This window comes from Aspergillus piperis (assembly GCF_003184755.1).
Source record: "Aspergillus piperis CBS 112811 unplaced genomic scaffold BO85scaffold_6, whole genome shotgun sequence".
NCBI lineage: Eukaryota > Fungi > Ascomycota > Eurotiomycetes > Eurotiales > Aspergillaceae > Aspergillus > Aspergillus piperis.
The window spans coordinates 371,965-391,804 of record NW_020291596.1 but is presented as its reverse complement, the minus strand read 5'-3'; the positions used below and the strand labels follow the sequence as shown (position 1 = coordinate 391,804).

The 19,840-nt window shown below is 50.2% G+C and overlaps 7 protein-coding genes across 7 annotated transcripts; 2 read left to right on the top strand and 5 right to left on the bottom strand.

The window, feature by feature from the left end:
* Positions 1–573: 573 nt before the first annotated feature.
* Positions 574–1,997, bottom strand: BO85DRAFT_369452 (putative mitochondrial carrier protein; the record flags this gene model as incomplete). Its single annotated transcript, XM_025655921.1, has 2 exons — positions 574–1,697; positions 1,754–1,997. Coding segments are annotated over 2 exons (1,368 nt in total), but the record flags the coding sequence as incomplete, so codon positions are not given.
* Positions 1,998–2,260: 263 nt separating this feature from the next.
* Positions 2,261–4,315, top strand: BO85DRAFT_418063 (putative F-box protein (Pof7)). Its single transcript, XM_025657797.1, has 2 exons — positions 2,261–2,875; positions 2,930–4,315. Exons 1-2 carry the CDS (start codon positions 2,492–2,494, stop codon positions 4,187–4,189), a joined length of 1,644 nt encoding a protein of 547 aa, XP_025516927.1. The 5' UTR covers positions 2,261–2,491; the 3' UTR covers positions 4,190–4,315.
* Positions 4,316–4,459: 144 nt separating this feature from the next.
* BO85DRAFT_418060 (putative ATP-dependent RNA helicase (Hrh1)) lies at positions 4,460–7,172 on the top strand. Its single transcript, XM_025657796.1, has 2 exons — positions 4,460–6,674; positions 6,733–7,172. The coding sequence occupies exons 1-2, from the start codon at positions 4,527–4,529 to the stop codon at positions 7,072–7,074; spliced, it is 2,490 nt and encodes an 829-aa protein (XP_025516926.1). The 5' UTR covers positions 4,460–4,526; the 3' UTR covers positions 7,075–7,172.
* A 3,114-nt stretch (positions 7,173–10,286) lies between these two features.
* Positions 10,287–11,552, bottom strand: BO85DRAFT_447994 (alpha/beta fold hydrolase). The gene has a single exon (XM_025659835.1). It carries the CDS (start codon positions 11,270–11,272, stop codon positions 10,394–10,396), a length of 879 nt encoding a protein of 292 aa, XP_025516925.1. The 5' UTR covers positions 11,273–11,552; the 3' UTR covers positions 10,287–10,393.
* An 809-nt stretch (positions 11,553–12,361) lies between these two features.
* Positions 12,362–14,176, bottom strand: BO85DRAFT_437096 (uncharacterized protein; the record flags this gene model as incomplete). The annotated part of the gene is made up of 1 exon (XM_025658607.1): positions 12,362–14,176. The coding sequence occupies one exon, from the start codon at positions 14,174–14,176 to the stop codon at positions 12,362–12,364; it is 1,815 nt and encodes a 604-aa protein (XP_025516924.1).
* A 1,889-nt stretch (positions 14,177–16,065) lies between these two features.
* BO85DRAFT_447992 (60S ribosomal protein uL16) lies at positions 16,066–17,213 on the bottom strand. The gene is made up of 3 exons (XM_025659834.1): positions 17,111–17,213; positions 16,717–16,892; positions 16,066–16,657 (listed from the first exon to the last, which is right to left on the bottom strand). Exons 1-3 carry the CDS (start codon positions 17,153–17,155, stop codon positions 16,207–16,209), a joined length of 672 nt encoding a protein of 223 aa, XP_025516923.1. The 5' UTR covers positions 17,156–17,213; the 3' UTR covers positions 16,066–16,206.
* Positions 17,214–17,627: 414 nt separating this feature from the next.
* On the bottom strand, positions 17,628–18,523 carry BO85DRAFT_447990 (60S ribosomal protein eL30). Its single transcript, XM_025659833.1, has 5 exons — positions 18,492–18,523; positions 18,243–18,340; positions 18,143–18,180; positions 17,954–18,070; positions 17,628–17,826 (listed from the first exon to the last, which is right to left on the bottom strand). Exons 2-5 carry the CDS (start codon positions 18,313–18,315, stop codon positions 17,734–17,736), a joined length of 321 nt encoding a protein of 106 aa, XP_025516922.1. The 5' UTR covers positions 18,316–18,340; positions 18,492–18,523; the 3' UTR covers positions 17,628–17,733.
* Between the last annotated feature and the right edge of the window lie 1,317 nt (positions 18,524–19,840).

Below are 19,840 nucleotides of genomic sequence, written 5' to 3'. Positions count from 1 at the left end.
CCCTTCCCTGTAAGGGTAACGGAAGCTTTTCATGGAAAAGGTACAGCAATCGTGGAGAATGTAGACCGGATGGTCTGGTAAAATATTTATTCAAGAGGCTATATAGGATGTGATTGGAGTGAAGATTTTGGTCGCTCTTAGAAGATACAAGATATACATGGTTTGAAGGACTTTTGCGTCCAGAAAAGACAAAACCTCCCTTTTGGTCTTACATGAGACAAACATAGGAGCAAACCGCTGGAGACGAGAAGGAGATACATGCAGAGAAATAGTATCAAGGCGAGAGAGCACAACAGGAAGAAAGGGAAAGAACTGCGACGAAAGTTCTATCGAGACAATTCGGTATCATCAGACATCAACAAGAAATCAAGAGGTAGAAACGCAGTGCACGCCGAGTTTATGCGATAAAACAGAAGCAATTAATTGCTGCAAGTAGTGGAGAAATGCAAGCTGCTTGAGATCAAGCGTCGGGTATTTCGGGTCTTCCTGTAATCGAGAACGCCGTATATGTCGAGCCATATCCAAGAAATGAAATATCTTTTGTGGAGGGGAGAATTGAATTACTTTTCTGTTTCACTCATCTGCAGAGCGACTCCTCTCGTTGACGCCCCGTGCCATCTTCTTGCCGAACTCGTACGTTGAGATCATAATGGCGCAAGCTGGTGCTACCTTCAGGCAGCGTGCAACACATCCGCGGAAAAGTCCTGCCATACCTTCCTCACGGAAAATGTGTAGCAAGAATTTCGGTAGGGGGAGCTGCTCGGGATGGACGACTCCGCCGGAAACCTTGCCCGCGGAACCGGGCACATCACCCATGTGTCGGAAAACTTGTTGGCGAGTTTTGCCCACGTCAAACGGTGTGGTGACAAATGCGGCCAAGGATCCAGAGCTAGCGCCCGCGAAGAAGCTGTCAAAGAAAGTCGGCGTATCGAGGTCGTGTAGATGGCGCTGACTGGCAGAGGAGCCGTGTGGCAGACCGTGCAAGTAGGAGCTCTTGCGCGTTTCAATGAGATAATTCTTGGCCTCTTCATAGCCCCACCAATAGAGGCCAGAGAAGGGCACATCACGCCACATGGTAAGCGTCAGTCCTCTCCACAGCGAGCTGTAACCTTGCGTTTGAGCCATGTGGTAAAGACCCTCTAGGGTAGCCTTGAAATGGCCTGCCCCAGTGCCAGGCGTGGCTTGCAGACGCGTTCGGAACATCTCGATGGGACTGATAAGAGATGCTGCGGTGGTTCTGGCAACGGCGCCTGCAACGAAAGGAGCGTAGGCGTCGGGAAACCACCGCTTGATCAGGCTCCTGTCATCGGTCCGCAGCCAGTCGTATCCAGCGAAGTAGATGATGTTCCCTGGAATGCTCATCATCAAAGTAGGACTGAGTCCGCGCCAGAGGGTCAGCACACCCTCATTTCGCGCGATCTTCCGCAATCCGTCCAAGGTCGATGTGAATGTTTTGCGCTGCGTTTCTTCCACGGCGCAATCCGCGACCGATGTAGCCCCGAGAGCCCCGGCCTCAGGTCCGAGCATACATATCTGACTATTCTGTCCAATCCAAAAAACTTCCCGACAACAAGCTGTCACTCCAAGATTGGGCGGAGCGTTCTTGAAGGTTTGCGTTGTGTGTGAGTTGAAGGGCGATGTGTTTTTGACCAGCGACTGAGACTGTAGCCGAACCCGAACGACGTCAAGAGGAGTAACTAGACAGCAGTATCAGCATCTCACGCCTCACGAACCCAGTTGCGACCTTGCCTACCTAGAATATTCGTGAGAAAACTGCCGATGGTGGCCGAAACCATCCTTTGAGCGATCGAGACATCCTCCGTCTGCTGCATAGCGCTCTGTGCTGGAACCGAGCCTGTCCCAGATGTAGTCGCCATTGGAATAGTGTTTTTAACTGAAGGCCATGACTCTGCCAGGTTGTTCGTGGATACAGCGCCGCTCAAACCGTTGGAGCGATATCGGTCCCCGGGTGCAAGATCAGTAGTGGTAGCGGAGATTCATTCAACGGCGAAGGATCGGAAGAAGACAGAGATGCGGATGAATTGTGGACGCGTGCCTCTGCTGCTAAATATCGCTAGGGGGATTGATGGCGTAGGGGAGGGAGAGATCTTCAGCAGACGTCAGAGGGGGCAAGCAAATGCGTCAGAGAGAAAAAGAGCGATCGGGGCTCGGAAGGTTTGGCGGTGGCGCGTGGAGCCGAACAGCTTCGATGGAAGTGCCGGAGATAAGCACTTGGTCCCTTCCTTTCCTCTCTCGCCTCTTCCACTGACACGGTATCGGACTGATTCGTCGTCTGTGAGACTGTGGACAGCAAGAACTACAATGGAGTATTAGATTTGTACTCTGGTTTCTTTTTCTTTCTCTTCTTTTATTCCTTCTATCCATTTGGTCGCCGAGATTCCAGATCCCGCCCGAGAGATAATAATTGCTTATCAATCGCGGCGGACCCAGATCGCCGCCGCACCCACTGCAACCAACTCCCCTAGCGGCCATGGAGGACAACGCAGAGCTCGAATCGTTTCGGCGCCAGTGGCGTGAGGAAGTTGCGCGCCGGGCGAAGCCATCGAGGCCTCAACCAGCGCAGCCCAGGCCAACAAAACCCTCCGCAGCTCCGTCGAGCCAATTCCCGCCTACCCACCATGAAGTAGCGGAGCGCAAAGATGAGGAAGATGGTGGAGTGGCATCGGTCGACCATAGTGAGATTGTCCATGGAGTCGGTCATCTGAGCTTAGGAGTAGCGGATGAGGATGCGTTTCACTCGCGAGTCCCTCGAAGTGAGCCCAAGTCTGCATTGGAGCACTTTGAAAGAGCGGTCGAGAAGGAGGCCGAGGGAAACCTCGGAGACAGTCTGCAACATTATCGGAAAGCGTACCGTGTAAGTGAATACCTTTGTACCCAAGGGAACTCTTTCTGACAAATTTGGGTTCAGTTAGATGCAGCAGTCGATAAGACGTACCGAAACAAGCATTTCGCCTGGGCATGGAAGAAGAATGCGCAGCCACCTGCCAATGCTGCGGTCAGCAGTGCCACGGCAACACAACCAGCTGCAGATGAACCCGAGATCATACCAACCCCGGAACTCATCGCTTCATTTGCTCATCTTCCTTTCCCGCAGGCTGAGCCCTTGATCGAGAATACCCCTCCGCCGCCATGCCCTATTTCGAAGGTTCCGTCCGAGGTTTTGGTCGAGATCTTGAGACATGTGGCTGTGATAGATCCGGCATCCTTCTGTCGGGTAGCGCTCGTTTGTAAGAGACTGGCATATCATTTTGCACATGAGCAGCACATCTGGAAACGCCTTTGCCAGGGCTCCGAGTTCGGATTCAAGGCCATGCACTATTCTTTTGCTTGTGACATTCATGGCATACCGGAGTACACGCTAGGACCGCGGTACACACCTTTTCCTCGATCAATGCCCGTTCAAATTCCGGAACCATTATCGTCTTGGGCGGAGGTCTTCCAAATCTTCCCTCGCATTCGGTTCACGGGTATCTACATTAGTACTGTGAACTATACCCGTCCCGGTGCAGCCTCGGTGTACCAGAATACCTCGTGGAACAGCCCTATTCACATCGTGACCTACTACCGCTATCTGCGCTTCTATCCGGACGGGACAGTCGTCTATTTACTCACCACAGTCGAGCCATTGGAGGTGGTGCCCTACATCAGCAAGGAAAACGTCAAGGCGGCACGGGCAATTTCCCAGAAGCAGTTCCATCGTCATATGGCAGACCCAAGCAACACCATCACGGGCCCTACCGATACCATCCCTCCCGTCGCCATGGGTGCGCTGAGGCAAGCTTATAGAGGTCGTTGGCGCTTGGCCAAACCGGCCCCCGCCTCTGATGCAGCCGACGACGTTCCCCAGGACGATCTCATCTCTGGATATGAGTCCCTGCCCGTCAAGGCTCAAACCGCAGGCGCACCACCTGATCCTCGCGATCTTGTCATCGAAACAGAGGGAGCTGGACCGAAGTACATGTACCTCTTGCACCTCTCGCTTCGGTCGGTGTCAGCAGCCAAACCCGCCAACGCTAATATGACGCCACCCAATCCGTCCAAAAACACCAAGCTGGCCTGGAAGGGCTACTGGAGTTACAACAGGCTGACTGACGACTGGGCGGAATTCGGACTCAAAAACGATCGGGCGTTTGTGTTCCGACGAGTGCGCGGCTGGGGTATGAATTGAACGTAGGATATAGATATTATATGAACGGTAAAAGGGTATGGGATAAAGGAACAGTAATCGCAATATATAGCCAACAGAAATGACGGATATGCTAGATTAAATGAATTTAACATGATATCACGACATATAATGGTACCTCCTTATTGTGATGTGATTAGAACGTACAATATCTTGGGTCTAGACAACTGCCAAGCAGCCGCTTATCGATAAGCAAAAAATTTCGGGGATCCGCAACTCCGCCGACAAGAAAGTTCCCCATCCCAACTTGACTTGCGACATGACGTTACGCCTCTAGTCCTTTACCTTCTCTCTAATAAACCCCTCACACACCATCACCATGCCGGAGAGGGTCCGTACCGTCTTCAACGACGAGGGCGACGCCGTCCCCGCCCCCGCCCCTAGCAAAGCGTCGTCGCAAAAAGCCGAACAAGACGACTCCGCACCCGTCACGAAGCGCAAAACCCACAGCAAAGAAGACGACCACAAGCGGAAGAACAAGAAGCGGAAGCATGAAAATGGCTTTATTGTAAAGGGGGGTAAGACAGAGAATCTCAACATGGATGTACCCCCTCAGACGGAGCAGAATGGAACCAGCCCCGTCTCGGACGACACGCCAGCGATCAAGAAGCAGAAACAAGAACAATCGCAACCACAAAACTCAGTGAAGGATGGAAAGCGCAAAGACAAGCAACAGAAATTTAAGAATACCAATTTCACTCCGCTACGAGAAAAGGCGCAAGCACTATACCAACAGCGCAAGAACCTCCCTATTTTCCCTCACGGCGACGAAATCCGCGGCTACTTGCGCAAGAACGATGTGATGCTGTTGGTTGGTGAAACAGGTAGTGGAAAGAGTACGCAGATCCCTCAGTTTCTGGTCAATGAGAAGTGGTGTCGGTCGGCTAAGACGGTTGTGCGGGACCGTGATGGTGCGGAGAAGGAGATCCCGGTTGGAGGGTGCATTGCTATCACGCAGCCGAGACGAGTGGCGGCAATTTCGCTGGCAAGACGTGTGGCGGAGGAAATGGGGACCCCGTTGGGCAATTCGTCGCCTGCGAGTAAGGTTGGATATTCGGTTCGATTTGATACGTCGACGTCGCCGAGTACGCAGGTCAAGTTTTTGACGGAGGGAATGCTGTTGCAGGAGATGTTGCATGATCCGTGGTTGACGAAGTATAGTGCCATCGTGGTGGATGAAGTGCACGAGCGTGGTGTCAATGTTGATCAGGTGCTGGGATTCTTGAGGAATTTGGTGTCAGGGAAGAGGGAAGGACGGGGTGGTGTGCCTTTGAAGGTTGTGGTGATGAGTGCCACGGCGGATATGGAGAGTCTGATGGGCTTCTTCAAGGAAGGGTTTCAGGGAAGTCCGCGAGCGATTGAGGCAGCGAAGAAGGATACGAATGGGGATTCTGCAGACCAGAAGAGTGAAGATGATATTGCCGTGTGCCATATCAAGGGACGTCAGTTCCCGGTCAAAACGATCTACTCCCCCGAACCGGTGCATGATTTTGTTGATGCGGCTCTCAAGGTCATTTTCCAGATCCATTACAAGGAGCCGTTGCCTGGAGACATACTGGTCTTCCTGACTGGTCAAGAGACGGTGGAGGCGTTGGAGAACCTCGTCAACGAGTACGCAACCGGAATGGATCCGGCGCTGCCCAAGATTCAAGTACTCCCACTCTTCGCAGCACTCCCTCAAGCAGCTCAACAACGAGTGTTCGTTCCTGCTCCTCCACGGACCCGCAAGATCATCCTAGCTACGAACATCGCAGAAACATCCGTTACAGTCTCAGGCGTACGGTTCGTCGTGGACTGCGGAAAGGCCAAGGTTAAGCAATTCCGCTCACGTCTTGGGCTGGACTCGCTGCTAGTCAAGCCCATCTCCAAGTCAGCCGCAATCCAGCGTAAGGGTCGTGCTGGTCGAGAAGCCCCAGGTCAATGCTATCGACTATACACAGAGAAAGACTACCTGGCTCTGGATGAGGTCAATACGCCAGAGATTCTACGGTGCGACATCAGTCAAGCCTTGCTCAACATGAAAGCCCGCGGTGTGGACGACATTATGAATTTTCCCTTCCTGACAAGGCCCCCGCGAGAGGCGTTGGAGAAGGCACTGCTCCAGCTCCTGAGCATTGAAGCCCTAGAAGAATCCGGCAAGATCAGTCAAATCGGCTTGCAGATCGCCAAGCTACCTCTCACGCCGACACTGGGTCGCGTACTTCTCGCAGCCTCGGAATACGGTCCGGAGTGCTTGTTAGACGTGATTGACATTATCTCCTGTCTCAGTGTCGAGAACATCTTCCTAAACATCACGTCTGAGGAGAAGAAAGAAGAAGCCGAAGTAGCGCGTCGCGATCTCTACAGACGAGAGGGTGACCATCTCACGATGCTCGCTACAGTACAGGCCTACGCTGCGGAGAATACCGATAGAAAGGCATGGGCTGAGCGGCATCTAGTATCCCACCGGGCCATGCAATCAGTAATGGTAAGACTCCTCCCTTCCTCTCTCTCTATCAACACCAGACTAACATAAGTTCATCTAGGACGTCCGCAAACAACTCACAACCCAATGCCGGCAAGCCAAGCTCCTCCCCAACGATGCCCGTGGCTCAGCAGCAAGCACATCGGTCCGCGACCCATCACCCATTCACATCCTGAAGAGTTTCCTGCGCGGATTCTCGACGAACACGGCGCGTCTGGTACCGGATGGTAGCTACCGCACGGTGGTGGGCAACCAGACGGTGGCGATTCACCCGTCCAGTGTGCTGTTTGGAAAGAAGGTTGAAGCGATCATGTACAATGAGTTTGTGTTTACGAATCGCAGTTATGCGCGGGGCGTGAGTGCGGTGCAGATGGATTGGGTGGGAGAGGCGCTTGCTGGGTAGGCTTATAGATAGATGTTGTATGTGATTTGGTTAGATGGATATACGATAGATAGTTGGATATACCCAGAGCATAGAAGCGATTATCATTCAGACTCTACTATATTACTATCTATCTTTTCCAGGGAAACCCCTTCACATGCCGTGACCACTATCTCCAACGTACAATTCACAACAGCGGCTATAACTCTACAATCACCATCATCCATCAACCTCACCGCAAACAAAAATCCCCCCCAAATCTATTCCTAGTATTTCATAAACGCTATCTCCCCAACATGATGCCCACCGTTAATAAACTACTATTTACAGCAGTAACTAGAAAAACTCCGGACCTCCGACGGCCAATAAACCATCCGCTTACTAACCCCATCACCCAGAAATCAATAGCCCTATTAACTAGGTTTATGCAGACTAATCTCCCCTCCCAATCATATTCAACTTCTCGAATCCCCAAGTCTCAATACTATCTAGATATATGATAGATAGATGGTAGATAGATAGAAAGATAGACTCTTCCCACAACCATATATATCTACTACGTATGTACCAAAACGACATACATAGTAGCTAAGCATCATCTCCACCGAGAATACAGCAAATCCACCACGGAACATGAACCCGTGTGCATTCCGTCCCCACATGCATACATACAACATCCGTTTCTTTACCCGTGTCTCCGTGCTGTAGTTATTATTGTCTGATTGTCATCACTATCGCCATCAGGGCCCCGAATTGCGAATATGTAATGGAACGGATAGAGTATAACCTATGGTAAATCATCATCCCCATCCCGCCCCTTCCAAGGGTACAAAAAGAATACGGATCAATATTCAAGCGGCGAGACGAGACGCCTTACCGTTGATCTTCCCACCTTAATTCGTGAATGTTATACAATACTAAGAGAGGAATAGGAATAGTAATGGTATTTAATATAGTATCATATTGTTATATTCAGACCCTTACTCAGATGATAGTATATAGTATATTCTCTTCTCTATTATAGTAAATGAGTAAGTCACTGAAAGAAGGGTCTTACATAATTAGGGTGGAAAGATATATACCATCGGCATATGGAAATACCGTCTATCTACCTAGTCTACTGCCTAGATAAATAGAGTGAGTATCATTTCTGCTCCGCTTATGAATATATGCATTGGAGGGAGAAAGGAAGGAAGGGTAATATTAAAGAAGTAGAGTCGGAACCGTTCCGATAGACTAGATAAGAATGGGCAGGAAAAGTGTATCCGTGTTTATTATCGGGATTACATATTTCTCAACTTAAGACTAATTAGTGTGTTTTAGTGACTGATTAGGTAGGAGTATACACTCATTCATAAATGTTGCTAGTAAGTGTTAGACTGTAGGGGAAGAAAGAATATAATATGTCTGTCGCGTGAGATATTACCTATCTAGGTAGGTGAATCACCATCCCATCCCACTCTTATCCTAGCTGTCCGTCTTCCAAGTAGTAGTGGAGTAAAAAAGGGAAAGAGGGGGGGAATTATTCAGCATCCCACATCCCACATTAAATTAGAGTGAGACAGAGTCTAGAGTAAAAGGGTAAGTCGCGTGAGAACTTCCCATCCCTAGCTAGACCCAATAATTACCATCTATCTACTCCGTAGGAAGTGAACGTACTGCATGCAGGAGCCACAGTTACTGGGTGCGGATGAAACTGAACTAATATAGTGTGTGAGCCGTGATAGATACAGAGTATGTATTATTACTTCAAGACGGAATATGTGTCTAATGTTAGTTGCATCGGGGAGATTCGGCCGGAGGTACTAGTAGTTAGGATCCATTAAGTGTATGATGTGTAGACTGCAGATACTATGCTATATGGCAATTCCTTATCTACTTGATGTGATTCATATGACACAATCTTAATTATCAATAATAAATATATACCTTACTATCCCTACCCTCTGTCTCAGCAGAATAGAGCAGAATAGTAGACAATAAATCAACCAAAATATACAGAGTAGAAAGAATGACCAACTACTAGTATACTTACTGTCCGGCCACAATAAAATAAGTATGGCCTGGTCCAAGCTTCCCCCTCCCCAACCAATCCCATCCCCAGGATCACCCACGCGCAGCACATCCACGATACAATAAAAAAAGAAAAAATAGCCTAAAGTCAAAACCAACTCACACGGCCACTCATTCTAGTCCATTCTCCACCCGTCATAAACACGCACGCCGAAAACAGTTCGGCTAATGGTACCGCTGAACATTCGTTACTTACACTGCATACATACATACACTGTTTACATGCTTGAATTTTGCAATACCTACAGTAATCTGGCTAGACTGTATTAATGTATATGCCGACCACCCATATGGATCAACTCACTCAATCATAAGTAGACTAAACTAGTCTCTCTTCTGTAAGACTAAGAAAATGACTACTACTACAGCCCATAAAAAAAAAAGAAGAAGCAAACTAAGCAACAGCCGGGGCCCGCGGAATGCCCATTCTCTCCCACCATCGAGTTCCCTCCAAGGGAGCACGTGCCCGGTTGCCTGTTTTGTAGAGGGTAGACTATGTAGGTACTAGGTAGATCCACACCCCACTGTCACTGTCACTGACACGGCTGACACATGTCCGATCCATTCTTCTCTGTCGGTCTGTCCAGGTGGTTGGGGGAGGGGGAATTGCTGGGGTTTACGGAGTAGTAGAAGGGAAATGTGAGTGTGGGAGACTCCGGAGTAAACTAGACCGGAATCTACTTTTCAGATTAGACAAATTATTATTATTACTATTTCTCCGCGCATCCTGGGATTTCTTCTATTCTGTAGGCAGCAGCTGTTAATGATAGTAAATGCTGCTAGATGAAATCCGTACACCGGGGAAGAAACCCAAGTGAAAGAAAGGGCGGCGGGATTTGCTTATTTAGAAGAAAGAAATCGATTTATCTTGCATATCTGCCTACTACATACTCATCCCTGCAAAGTGTCAGCTACTGCAGTAGAACAAAGTCCAGCTGAACCAGGGTATTTTTCGGCGAAACTAGTTGCTTAATCTACGCCAAGCAATTCACCTCGGCATAGAACCCTCGATATCTTTTCCCGGTGGAGGGAAGGAAAGAAAAAGAAAAAGAAAAAAAACTAAGCTAGCTAAGCTTAGCTAAGTGCGTATCTACGTATTCTCATCTCATCCATTTCAGAAACTAGTAGATGTACTGTCCAGTCAGAATCACGGAAAATTGCATTGCTTGTCTAAATGGTATGTATGTAGGTGATCATGAGACATCGTAACGAGGTATCTAACTAATCAAATCAAATCAAATCAAGGGGAGTAAAAAACTGCTGCATCCTAGAAACTCCCACCACTGCCACTACTGGTACTCCCAGCGTAAGTACAGTCCCGGAAAAATCCCTCGATGCGTCGTAACATCTTCGCCGGGTTGGAGTACATGGGGAAGTGCCCGCTTGTGGGGATTTGCGCCAACTCAACCCCCTTCATTTCTAATTGACTCAGAAATGACACTTCGCGGTTCTGGTCCCCAAACATGTACATGAGCGGGCAGGATAATCGGAGGAAGCGACCGAGGAGGTTCTTCCATGAGAGCTCGACGGCGGAGGTGACGAGGGGGCGGACGGCTTCGGGACGCACGCGGGAGGGCAGTAATGAGGCGTACAGAGCGTGTGAGTAGCCTGGGGTGGAGTGGGCGTGGGCGATGAGTTTCTGGAGGTCGTCCTCGGGGCTAGAGGAGGGGTTGGGTTTGACGAGCTCGGTGTAGAGAGAGCGGGTGAAGAAGCAGTTCTCTGGGGAGAGGGTGCCTTCGATGTTGATGAAGGCGAGCAGTTGGTATTGTGTTGGGGGTAGAGAGGCGGCGAGCATGAGGCCTGTTAGGGCGCCGGTGGAGTGTCCAATTAGGTAGAAGGAGGTGATATGGAATTGCTTGAGCACGGCTTGGGCTGTGGCCACGAGGAAGGAGATGGTCAGGTCGCTGCTGGGACCATAGGATTCAGAGGCACCGCAGCCGGGGGCATCGTAGGCGATCAAGGTGTGGTCTCGTAATGAAGGGAGGTAGACCAGATCGTGGAGATCTTCTTTGCAAGAGCCGAAGCCATGTAGGAAGAGTATAGCAGGTTTGGGTCCGGGGCGATAAAGGGTAGAGAGCTTGAGGGGATGGTCATTGACCGTCAGAGAGAGGGTCGAGAAAGATGGAGGTGGACTGTCGAGGATCATCATGAACGATATGTGCAAGTAGTATAAGATCGAGGGATTTTAGGTTTGCGCAAGGACTCAAGGGACTGAAACAGGCAGGGTAGGGCGATAGTACTTACTTCTTATATGGCTCCCAAAGGACCTTGGGATGGCACCTGTGTTACTGGTGTAGAGCCCAGCCGGACAGGTCGCATGGTGCTAAAGCGCCCAAAGATGACGAGTGGATCTTTCAGCACCCGATTAGCGCATCGACTAACTGTAACTTCGGTTCCGAGTCACAGCCTGTCATCCACAAGCAAAGAGCCATACAGAACTCCGAAGACGCCAACGGGGGTACAATCCGTAATTGATATGACAAGTGGGAACTAAATGGCTTCACTCCGGTTCGACTAACGGCAAGTGGGGGCGTGAAATGGTCCGTGGCAAGGGACGCCCGGCAGATTCACTGCTAACTCCAGTAGGAGATAGTACAGAGTAAGTAGGCTGTACAGAGTATGCCCAAGGATCGATCATGATTGGTTTTTTCCGAATCATTCATTTGTGACACGGCTGAGCCGGCCATCCTTCAGCTGAAATTCATCCCAGCGAAGCTAGTGGCATGCAGTTAGTCCGAGTGATATCTCACACATTCACTATGTACATCCATGTCGCATCCAGTCCCTTGTCTATTGCCAAAAGTGCGTGCTTTGATTCCTCCGATCCTGTCCGATGCGCTCCGAAGCATAGTTCAGATCTGCCCCTCTACCACTGACGCCGTCGTTATGCACCTTTTCCACGCGCGAAATGCATCCTGCGCCCGAATATCGCCGCCCAAGGGAAAATTCTTCTAGCTGGAAAGTGCCACAGTGCGTGCAATATATGTAGGATGTTCCAGAATCGCCATAGACCATGTGGCAAACGCATAATACAGCCGCATATAGCCCCAAGAAAAACATGCAAATCATTCCAGAATCCCTCAATGTACGACGTATGTAAACTTTCAGGGTTAGAAACACCACAACACCAGACCGATATGGTAGAGTCATTATTCAAAGTAAGTATAAAAAGCCAATGTGCAATATGTATCCAAGAGAGGGGTCTATAGACAAATGAAAAGATCCAGCTCTCATCTCACACCTCGCCCCAGCCTCCCAGGCCAGCTGCAACGGGCGCCACAGCACTCCCGCTGTCCACACTGCCCCCGATATCCCAGTAGTTGCGACTGGAACCGGTAAGCGTCCGGCGGCTGGAAATGGCAGACAACTTGGCACTCTGGCTAGCACAGCTAGAACTGGGGCGACGGTAATGCGGGCGCATGATGGGCGACGACACCCCGGTTGGTCCGGAGTGATGCGAGTACTGCGATTGCCGGCGAATCTGCGCTTGAGAGCGCGAATGCGCTCGGGCAACGAGCGGATGGTGCTGCCGGATGATTGCCGCACGACGAGATGCATCTTGCGGGGCTCTGCGGGGAGCGCTGTGATAAGAGTCGTTGTTGCTGCCCCGGTGGGTAAATCGGTTCCGCAGGTACCGGAAGACCATCCGAATATCCAGCTCTCGCTCCCAATACTCCTTCTCCTGTTGGGCGCGTGCCGATTCAGCCAGCGGCTCAGCCGCGGAATGGCTGGCTGAACGATTGACAATATCGTCATCCTCAATGCCCCATTGCGCCGCATGTTCTCGGCTACTGGGGTCGCCAAGTGTAGGCGAAAAGTGTGGAGAGAGAACCGATTCTGCATGCATAGTTGACTCCAGATTGGTAGGCCCCACCGAGGCAGAAGGTGCGTCGGCCTCTTCCGGGACGCGATCGAGAGGTATGCCAGCATACTGATTCGGGATCTCATGGGACATGTTCAAATAGGTCGTGAACGCACCGGGATGTTCGCACAGCTGGTTGACGAGAATCCCCAGCTCGTGTGCGATGCGTTGCAGCACTTTACTCTGCCAGATAGGGTGGTCTTCCGGCACGGAGTCCAGCTCCTGGTTGAGTGCCTCGATGTTCGATGCATATTCCCTCGCTGAAATTGGCTCGTCATCTTCAGTGGAGGGCAACGACTCCCCGAAAATTACAGATAGCAGCGAATCATCGATCCCGATGAGGTCGCGGATGACCTTGCGGGTGATTCGCTGCAATAGAGACTCGTCCCCGTCTTCTTCTTCCTTTACCGTCGAAGCAGGCTCGGACTCCTTGGAGGTCTCAAGGACTGCATCTGGAACGTCCGAAACTGTCGGATAAGATGCAACGGGGTCGGTGATGCCGCTGGCGCGACTATCACGCCGTCTGCGCGTTGCTTTCTCGATCTTCTGCAGAAGCACCCGGCTTTGTTCCATTCTCCATTTCTCAATGCGCTGCCACCGTTCTCTCTCCATGTCCGCCTCTTCTTCATTTCCGACCATGTCCAACTGGCGCTGGACACTCGAGCGTCGGCGTGGCTGTAGGTCGGGTCTCCGATTGGGATTGTACTGTTCGTGTTGCCACAACTGGTTTTGTACAGCCTGGCTAGAAGCCTGGAAACTGCCTAGTCCATCATGAGCTGGGAGAACCGCAGGAGCCCCTTGGTCTTCTTGAACCAAGGACGGGGCTCGAAAGGCGTGTAATCCATCATCCAGACTATCCAGTTCCGTCCCGTCATCGTCCAACGGCTCATCGAGAGCGTCACCGACATCCTCGCTTTCTGGGCCGATCGCAGATCGAGTTGCCGTGCCAAACGAGCCAAAGTCACTTAAACGTGAAATGCCTTGTGTTCGTGGGGTGCGATCAGTAGAGGTGGTATGCGTGCGGGCGGTGGTGGAGGGTTGTTGGGTCGGCGAGAAGAGCACCCATTCTGTAGCTTCGTTCTCCGGTAGTAACGAGAGGGGCGAGGTGATATCGGGGGCGGGAGAAGGGAGGGAGTTGGAATAGGAAGGGCGTCGACGGGGGACTTGGGGAGGTAGACGAAACGCCATGGGTTGACTTGGCAGATGGCAGCGATGGGGCGATAACAGCAAGAATCGAAGTGGCTGGAGGTTGGGGGAGAGAGGGGAGGGAGAGGCAGATAGCGAGATAAGAACAGTTATCGATCGCGCGGTGGATCTTCCCCGCGTTACCGTGTTCGGAGAGACTGAGATGGGAACAGATGGCAATGAGGCAAGGGAGGGTTAGGCTATATAGCCACGAGCAAGCCTAAATGTCACCAAAAATTGGACAGTCAGGCAGAAGAAGCGTCTCGAGGCCTGCAGGGGGAGAGCAGGGGGGGAAAAAAAAGTAAAGATGGCCAGAAAGGTCCGATAGCGGTTGATGCTGACGCGAGGGCCTCTGCTCGCTGATGAGTCGGAGATGACGTGGGAGGGAGGAGATAAGGCGAAGGTTCAAGCCAGCAAGAAATGCTCCATGGTTCTTTGAAGGAGGGGAGGAGGGGTTTGACACAGGAAATGGTTCCCCTCTTTAATGATGAGAGACAGTTAGTCGAATAGTTGCTATGGGTAGACTAAGTATGGTAGACAGGAAGAACAAGTCAACCGGACGAAATGAACCCGGATGATGCCAGTCACCAGACCGGGTCGGTGGGTGGATAATTGCAGGAAACTCTCTCTCTCTCTCTTACTCTCTCTGAAACAAAACGAGGAAAAAGTTTAAATCCATCGACGGGACAATCTTATCCACAGTTCAAGTCAGAACAAGGATTTCCTTCTTATTCTAGCTTTCTCTTTGTCTACTTTATAAATAAATAATAGTCTTGTCAATAGCTTCCCGTCCCTGACCAGCATCCAGACTAAACACTCTGTAAATACATACAGTAGACAGCTGGGTGGAGGGAGAAAAGAAAGGAGGTGAACGCTGACTATCGAATCCGATCAACTGCATGGTGACGATCGGCTGATCGACGTCTGTCTGCGGGATCTGTCGAGTCTCGATATCACCACTCCATACTCCATATAGAGTACAAGTACGTACTTCCTGTGGGAAGTTTCCTATTGCTGCCACCTCAACCCACCGACCGACACGATGAGAGGTAGATAGTATGTTTCGTACCTCGCGGTGTGTATGTGCATCTCTCTCTCCTGATTTTCGACTGGCTTCTCCACAAATTAAAACAGGTCAAGCCATCGAGGGATCAGCCAGTCAGTGTTGATCACCCCATCACTCTCTCTCCACTGGCTCTGGTCTCAATGACATGTCATCATTCCTCCGTGTTGCCTGCATGGCCCAAGGCGAGGCGAGGCTGGGCTGGGCTGTCAGTCAGTCAGTCAGGGGTTTGCTCGCTTCAGTCCTCGACTGCTGGCTGTGCCCGCTCTTTCAGCTGTGGCGTTTGTCTCGTACTGTGTAGTTTTCAGGCCTCCCCCTCGGGTCTTATCTGCCTGTGTAGTCTTGTAACTTCGGTAGATAATACGATTAGTCTGTCTATCTTATGTTTGTATAGATAAAAGTGAAGAAATATAGATGTTTCATAGTGCTGAGATACTTGCAGGTATGGGTAAGGATGAAATACTTAAGTAAAGGTGGTGCAACTCTCGGTAGGGTAGGACTACCTGAGAGGCTAACCTAGACTCTGGAGAACAATATCAATGGGATTGTACGCTAGTAGTCTGACAGTTGGTATTTGTCAAGTCAACAAATACAAATCAACATCTTACAGAGGATCTACTAGTATTACTACTGGATGGACAATCTCATCAACAGTGGTGTACTACTAGTACATTCGGAATACATTGGTCGATGATAGCACACATGATATCATTTGTATTTCCAGTAGATGATTCCATGAGCAAAACAGGCTATCATTGGGTTGACATCACTCGAAAAGTTGATACAACTACGACGACTCCGTCCTACGGTATCATACTGTGCAACCATGCAAGCCGAGGAAATCCGCGTTAAATAACTCCGCCCCATACGGTGACTAAATGACATCAAGGATAACAAACAGGACATGAAAAGTGGGAATAGTTCAATACGTTTTTTTTTTCTTTCGTGTCCTAAAGCGCTAAACATCCATCTAAGCCTGAGAAACGTTCTCGTAGGCGTCGGGGAAACGCTTCATGTTCTCCTCAACGAGACCGTGGCCACGCAGGAACTGGACGTAGGCACCGTCCTGCTTGAGCTTGCCCTCCTGGCGGAGCTGGACGTAGTCCTCGCGGCGGACGGGAGTGAAACCCCAGTTCTTGGAGACGATGATCTTTTGGCGACCGGGGAACTTGTACATGGAGCGGCGGAGAGCCTCGATGGCAGCAGCACGGTTGGCGTCACGGGTGCGGACGGACAGAATGATCTGGCCAATGTTCACACGGGCAACGGTACCCTGGGGCTTACCGAAGGCACCACGCATACCGGTCTGGAGACGATCGGCACCGGCGCAAGACAACATCTTGTTGATACGGATGACGTGGAAGGGGTGCACACGGACACGGAGGTGGAAACCTTCCTTACCGGCGATCTTCACGAGGTACCTGGATAGATGTGTTAGTGGATGAGGGCTGGGCGTAGTGGAATCGGCGGGTCGGCATACTTGTTGGCACAGATACGGGCGGCTTCGAGGGCCTCGGAGGACAGCTGCTCGTACTCGTTGGAGACGAGGTGAACGCAAAGAGGGAAGTCATCGACGTTGGCCTTCTTACGTCCCAGATCGAAGATACGGATCTTGGGGTCGGGAACACCACGGTTGAACCGGGACTTAGGGTAGGGCTGTCATTCGAGATTCATGTCAGTACTCATTCCCATCCATATCTGGTACACCTTTTTCCCATCCATCGTCAGGCAAAACATGATATCCATCGTCGTGAGCATCTCTTCGTAGCGCGTATCCTCGTTGGTGTTGGTTGACAAATGCTCCCCACAAGACAAAATCCCATCCAAAAAAATCCACAAAAACGCACAAAAATCCATCAAACGGTCGAACGCACCTTGTTCTTGCAGTAGCGGTAACATCTCGCGGGACGACGGGCCATCTTGACTGCTGGAAATGGGGCGGCTGCACTTCCTGCGAACGGTGAGGTTGTCGAAAAAGGTGGTGTCGGGAGGCGAAAGGGAAGGGGGATTATGGGCGCAGGCACTTTCCACGTTGATTTCCAAGCAAGCGCCCGCTACCGAGTGGCACAGCCCTAAACCCTACCCTCTCCGCCAATCACATCCCGTAGACGCTATGACGCATTTGTCAGACTACGGCAACTCCGACATTCTTGAAGTGTTCAGACTGATATATCAGTCTTTCTAAGCTGTGAATGAAACATGTTTTACTGCGGAATGGAATGTGACGACTTTCAACTGCTTTATAATCATCAATATGCCTCAACTTTTATCATGTGACTCATGAAGTGGAGTCGAGCTGCCGCTCTTCCCCGGTTCTTTTAGTGAGGTGACCGTGCTATCTTCCTGATCACTCCTACAATCTTATCCTACAGCATTTAAAACGAAACCCAATATAGATGTAAAGTTCATTGTCATTATCTAAATCGTGCCGTGACGTTGTGCATCATGGCATACCGCCGTTCAGACATAACATGAATTCATTGACCAGGCTTTACACCTACTGGCTGGACAGGATGTCGGAGTCACCAGCATCGAGGATAGCCATGGTGGAGGTACGGAAGAGCTTACCGCAGGCGGTACCGAGCTCAATCTGTTCACGACGATATTAGCGCATATTCCCACGTTACGTTGTGATCTCTATTGTAAGATGTCGTTCCAGAACTACGTCCGGACCCAGCTCCATAGAGATCCCAAACAGACGGATCGTGGTCACTCACGTTGTTTCCGGAGAAGTGGTGGACGGGGGCCTTGGCGAGCATGGCGTAGTACTCGAGCTCACTCTTGCGGAGAGGAGGAGTGTTAGCGGCGATGATGACCAGCTTGGCCTTGCCGGACTGTTGAGATTATTAGTCGACCATTCACGGATGTTCTGCACGGCGATTGCCTGAAATATCCGGTGTACTCACGCGGAGGGTCTTGATGGTGGACTTGTAGCCGAGGGTGACTAGATGGCACGATTAGAGACCGTCTGAAATGTCTGAGCTTGCAAATTCTGATATAACATACCCTTTCCGGACTTCATCACAAGCGCCAGGCGCGAGTTGATGGTGTCACCGGTCTTCTTGCTCTTGGGGGCCATCGTTACGCTGAAGTTAACTAAACTTCTGCATGATCAAATTCAATCAGCATTTGTTCACTCCGCTATTTCAAAGCCCACTGCTGAATGCCACCGCATTTTGGGCATGACAAAAAAATTTTGACCATGATCAAAAACAACGGGCAATCAGCCGTGGCTTGCGGGGAAATACCACATACCTAAAGGTTTAATGTGGTTGTTGAGAGAAGTGCGCTCCGGCCTCGTCTTTTGAGATTGGGATGGTAAAAGAAAACCTATCACCCACTCTTTTTTTGTGGGTTTGACAAATGTCGGGTGACAATTCCTCCGGTCCGCGGTGGCTGACTCATCTTCCCGCTTCCAAGGTTGTGTTTCACGTGATCATATATGAACCCGTACGGTAATGGGCGGTGAGGGTCGCTGCCTGGCGGCCTGATGGCTGCCCCGGTTCCTCCCTCGTTTGCATGTGCACGTGAAGGAGGCAGGACAGTAGTCCATCATCGTTCTAGTTGTCTTTCCGTCTTCGGAATTGATTCTTAGAGTTGACACTCAAATCTCTTGCCTCTGGTGCCTATCAAATGACAAAATGCGACTGAAAGTATGCGTTCTATCAGTAGGAAGAAGCGGAGCTACTATGTAGAGTTTGCCTTTGATGGATGTCGATAGCAGAGGTCGCCGTGAGAGATACATCAATCTGAGGAACTAGAGACTTACTGGTAGTCTACTGAATGCCTTGTGATGTATCCGGATTCGAACTATCTTTATATGGTATATTGTGGTTCCGGGTATATCCTACTTCCTACAATAACACGGACTATTTGTTCACATTATCCCTCACTTCTTTCTCACTAATATTCTATCAACCCTTGACCACTTATGTCAATTATGAGATTGATCTGAATCCGTTGCCCGGACTGCAGCCCGGACATCAGTAAGGAGCCAATTCCCACGTGGTGGGGATCTAAGACCCTATATCTGTTTTTCCTAGAAACCAATATTCGTAGTCTCTGCAGCGCACGATGGATAGCCATTCTCTTTATTTGGCTAACTGTCATGGTCTAATGAGATAGAGTGAGTATTCTCTGGAGAAACTTAGTAGACGGAAATACATCCCGCCATGCATTATACTGCTCAGGCTTTCAACGGTAGCTTGGAACCGGGGAGGAGTTACCATTGGCAGCAGTTGATTGTGCTCATTCGTTCTTGAGTCGGAAGTGATGCTGGCTCTAGCGATCTAGGCCTACTATTATCCTGATGATTTGGCTATGAGTGTTGTTTTATCAGATACATAATAAGTCCCAGTATGAGCATGAGCATGCTAGTGATAGTGTTACTTGTGAACCAGTTATAAGCTCCTATGCATCATTCCATCTCTTCCTATCAGTTGAAGCTACATAGCCTGAGCCAATTCATACCAGGATGGTCGTTTCGTTTTTATACCTATTTGTTGATTGGTGTGGAGCCAGACATAGGGGTCCAGCCGTGCTATGCATGAGAGGCCATATTAACGTGGCATGTAGACACTTGCGCTTTATGATTTTTAGTCTTA

Excerpts from the sequence above, each read along its gene's own strand:
- BO85DRAFT_447994 (XM_025659835.1), bottom strand. The coding sequence starts at position 11,272 with ATGATCCTCGACAGTCCACCTCCATCTTTCTCGACCCTCTCTCTGACG.
- BO85DRAFT_447992 (XM_025659834.1), bottom strand. The coding sequence starts at position 17,155 with ATGGCCCGTCGTCCCGCGAGATGTTACCGCTACTGCAAGAACAAG. Across the intron at positions 16,893-17,110 it reads ACCGCTACTGCAAGAACAAG|CCCTACCCTAAGTCCCGGTT; the intron begins GTGCGTTCGACC and ends CTCGAATGACAG. Across the intron at positions 16,658-16,716 it reads GCCCGTATCTGTGCCAACAA|GTACCTCGTGAAGATCGCCG; the intron begins GTATGCCGACCC and ends ACATCTATCCAG.
- BO85DRAFT_418063 (XM_025657797.1), top strand. The coding sequence starts at position 2,492 with ATGGAGGACAACGCAGAGCTCGAATCGTTTCGGCGCCAGTGGCGTGAG. Across the intron at positions 2,876-2,929 it reads ATTATCGGAAAGCGTACCGT|TTAGATGCAGCAGTCGATAA; the intron begins GTAAGTGAATAC and ends ATTTGGGTTCAG.
- BO85DRAFT_447990 (XM_025659833.1), bottom strand. The coding sequence starts at position 18,315 with ATGGCCCCCAAGAGCAAGAAGACCGGTGACACCATCAACTCGCGCCTG. Across the intron at positions 18,181-18,242 it reads TGTGATGAAGTCCGGAAAGG|TCACCCTCGGCTACAAGTCC; the intron begins GTATGTTATATC and ends CGTGCCATCTAG. Across the intron at positions 18,071-18,142 it reads CCACCATCAAGACCCTCCGC|TCCGGCAAGGCCAAGCTGGT; the intron begins GTGAGTACACCG and ends TAATCTCAACAG.
- BO85DRAFT_418060 (XM_025657796.1), top strand. The coding sequence starts at position 4,527 with ATGCCGGAGAGGGTCCGTACCGTCTTCAACGACGAGGGCGACGCCGTC. Across the intron at positions 6,675-6,732 it reads GGGCCATGCAATCAGTAATG|GACGTCCGCAAACAACTCAC; the intron begins GTAAGACTCCTC and ends AAGTTCATCTAG.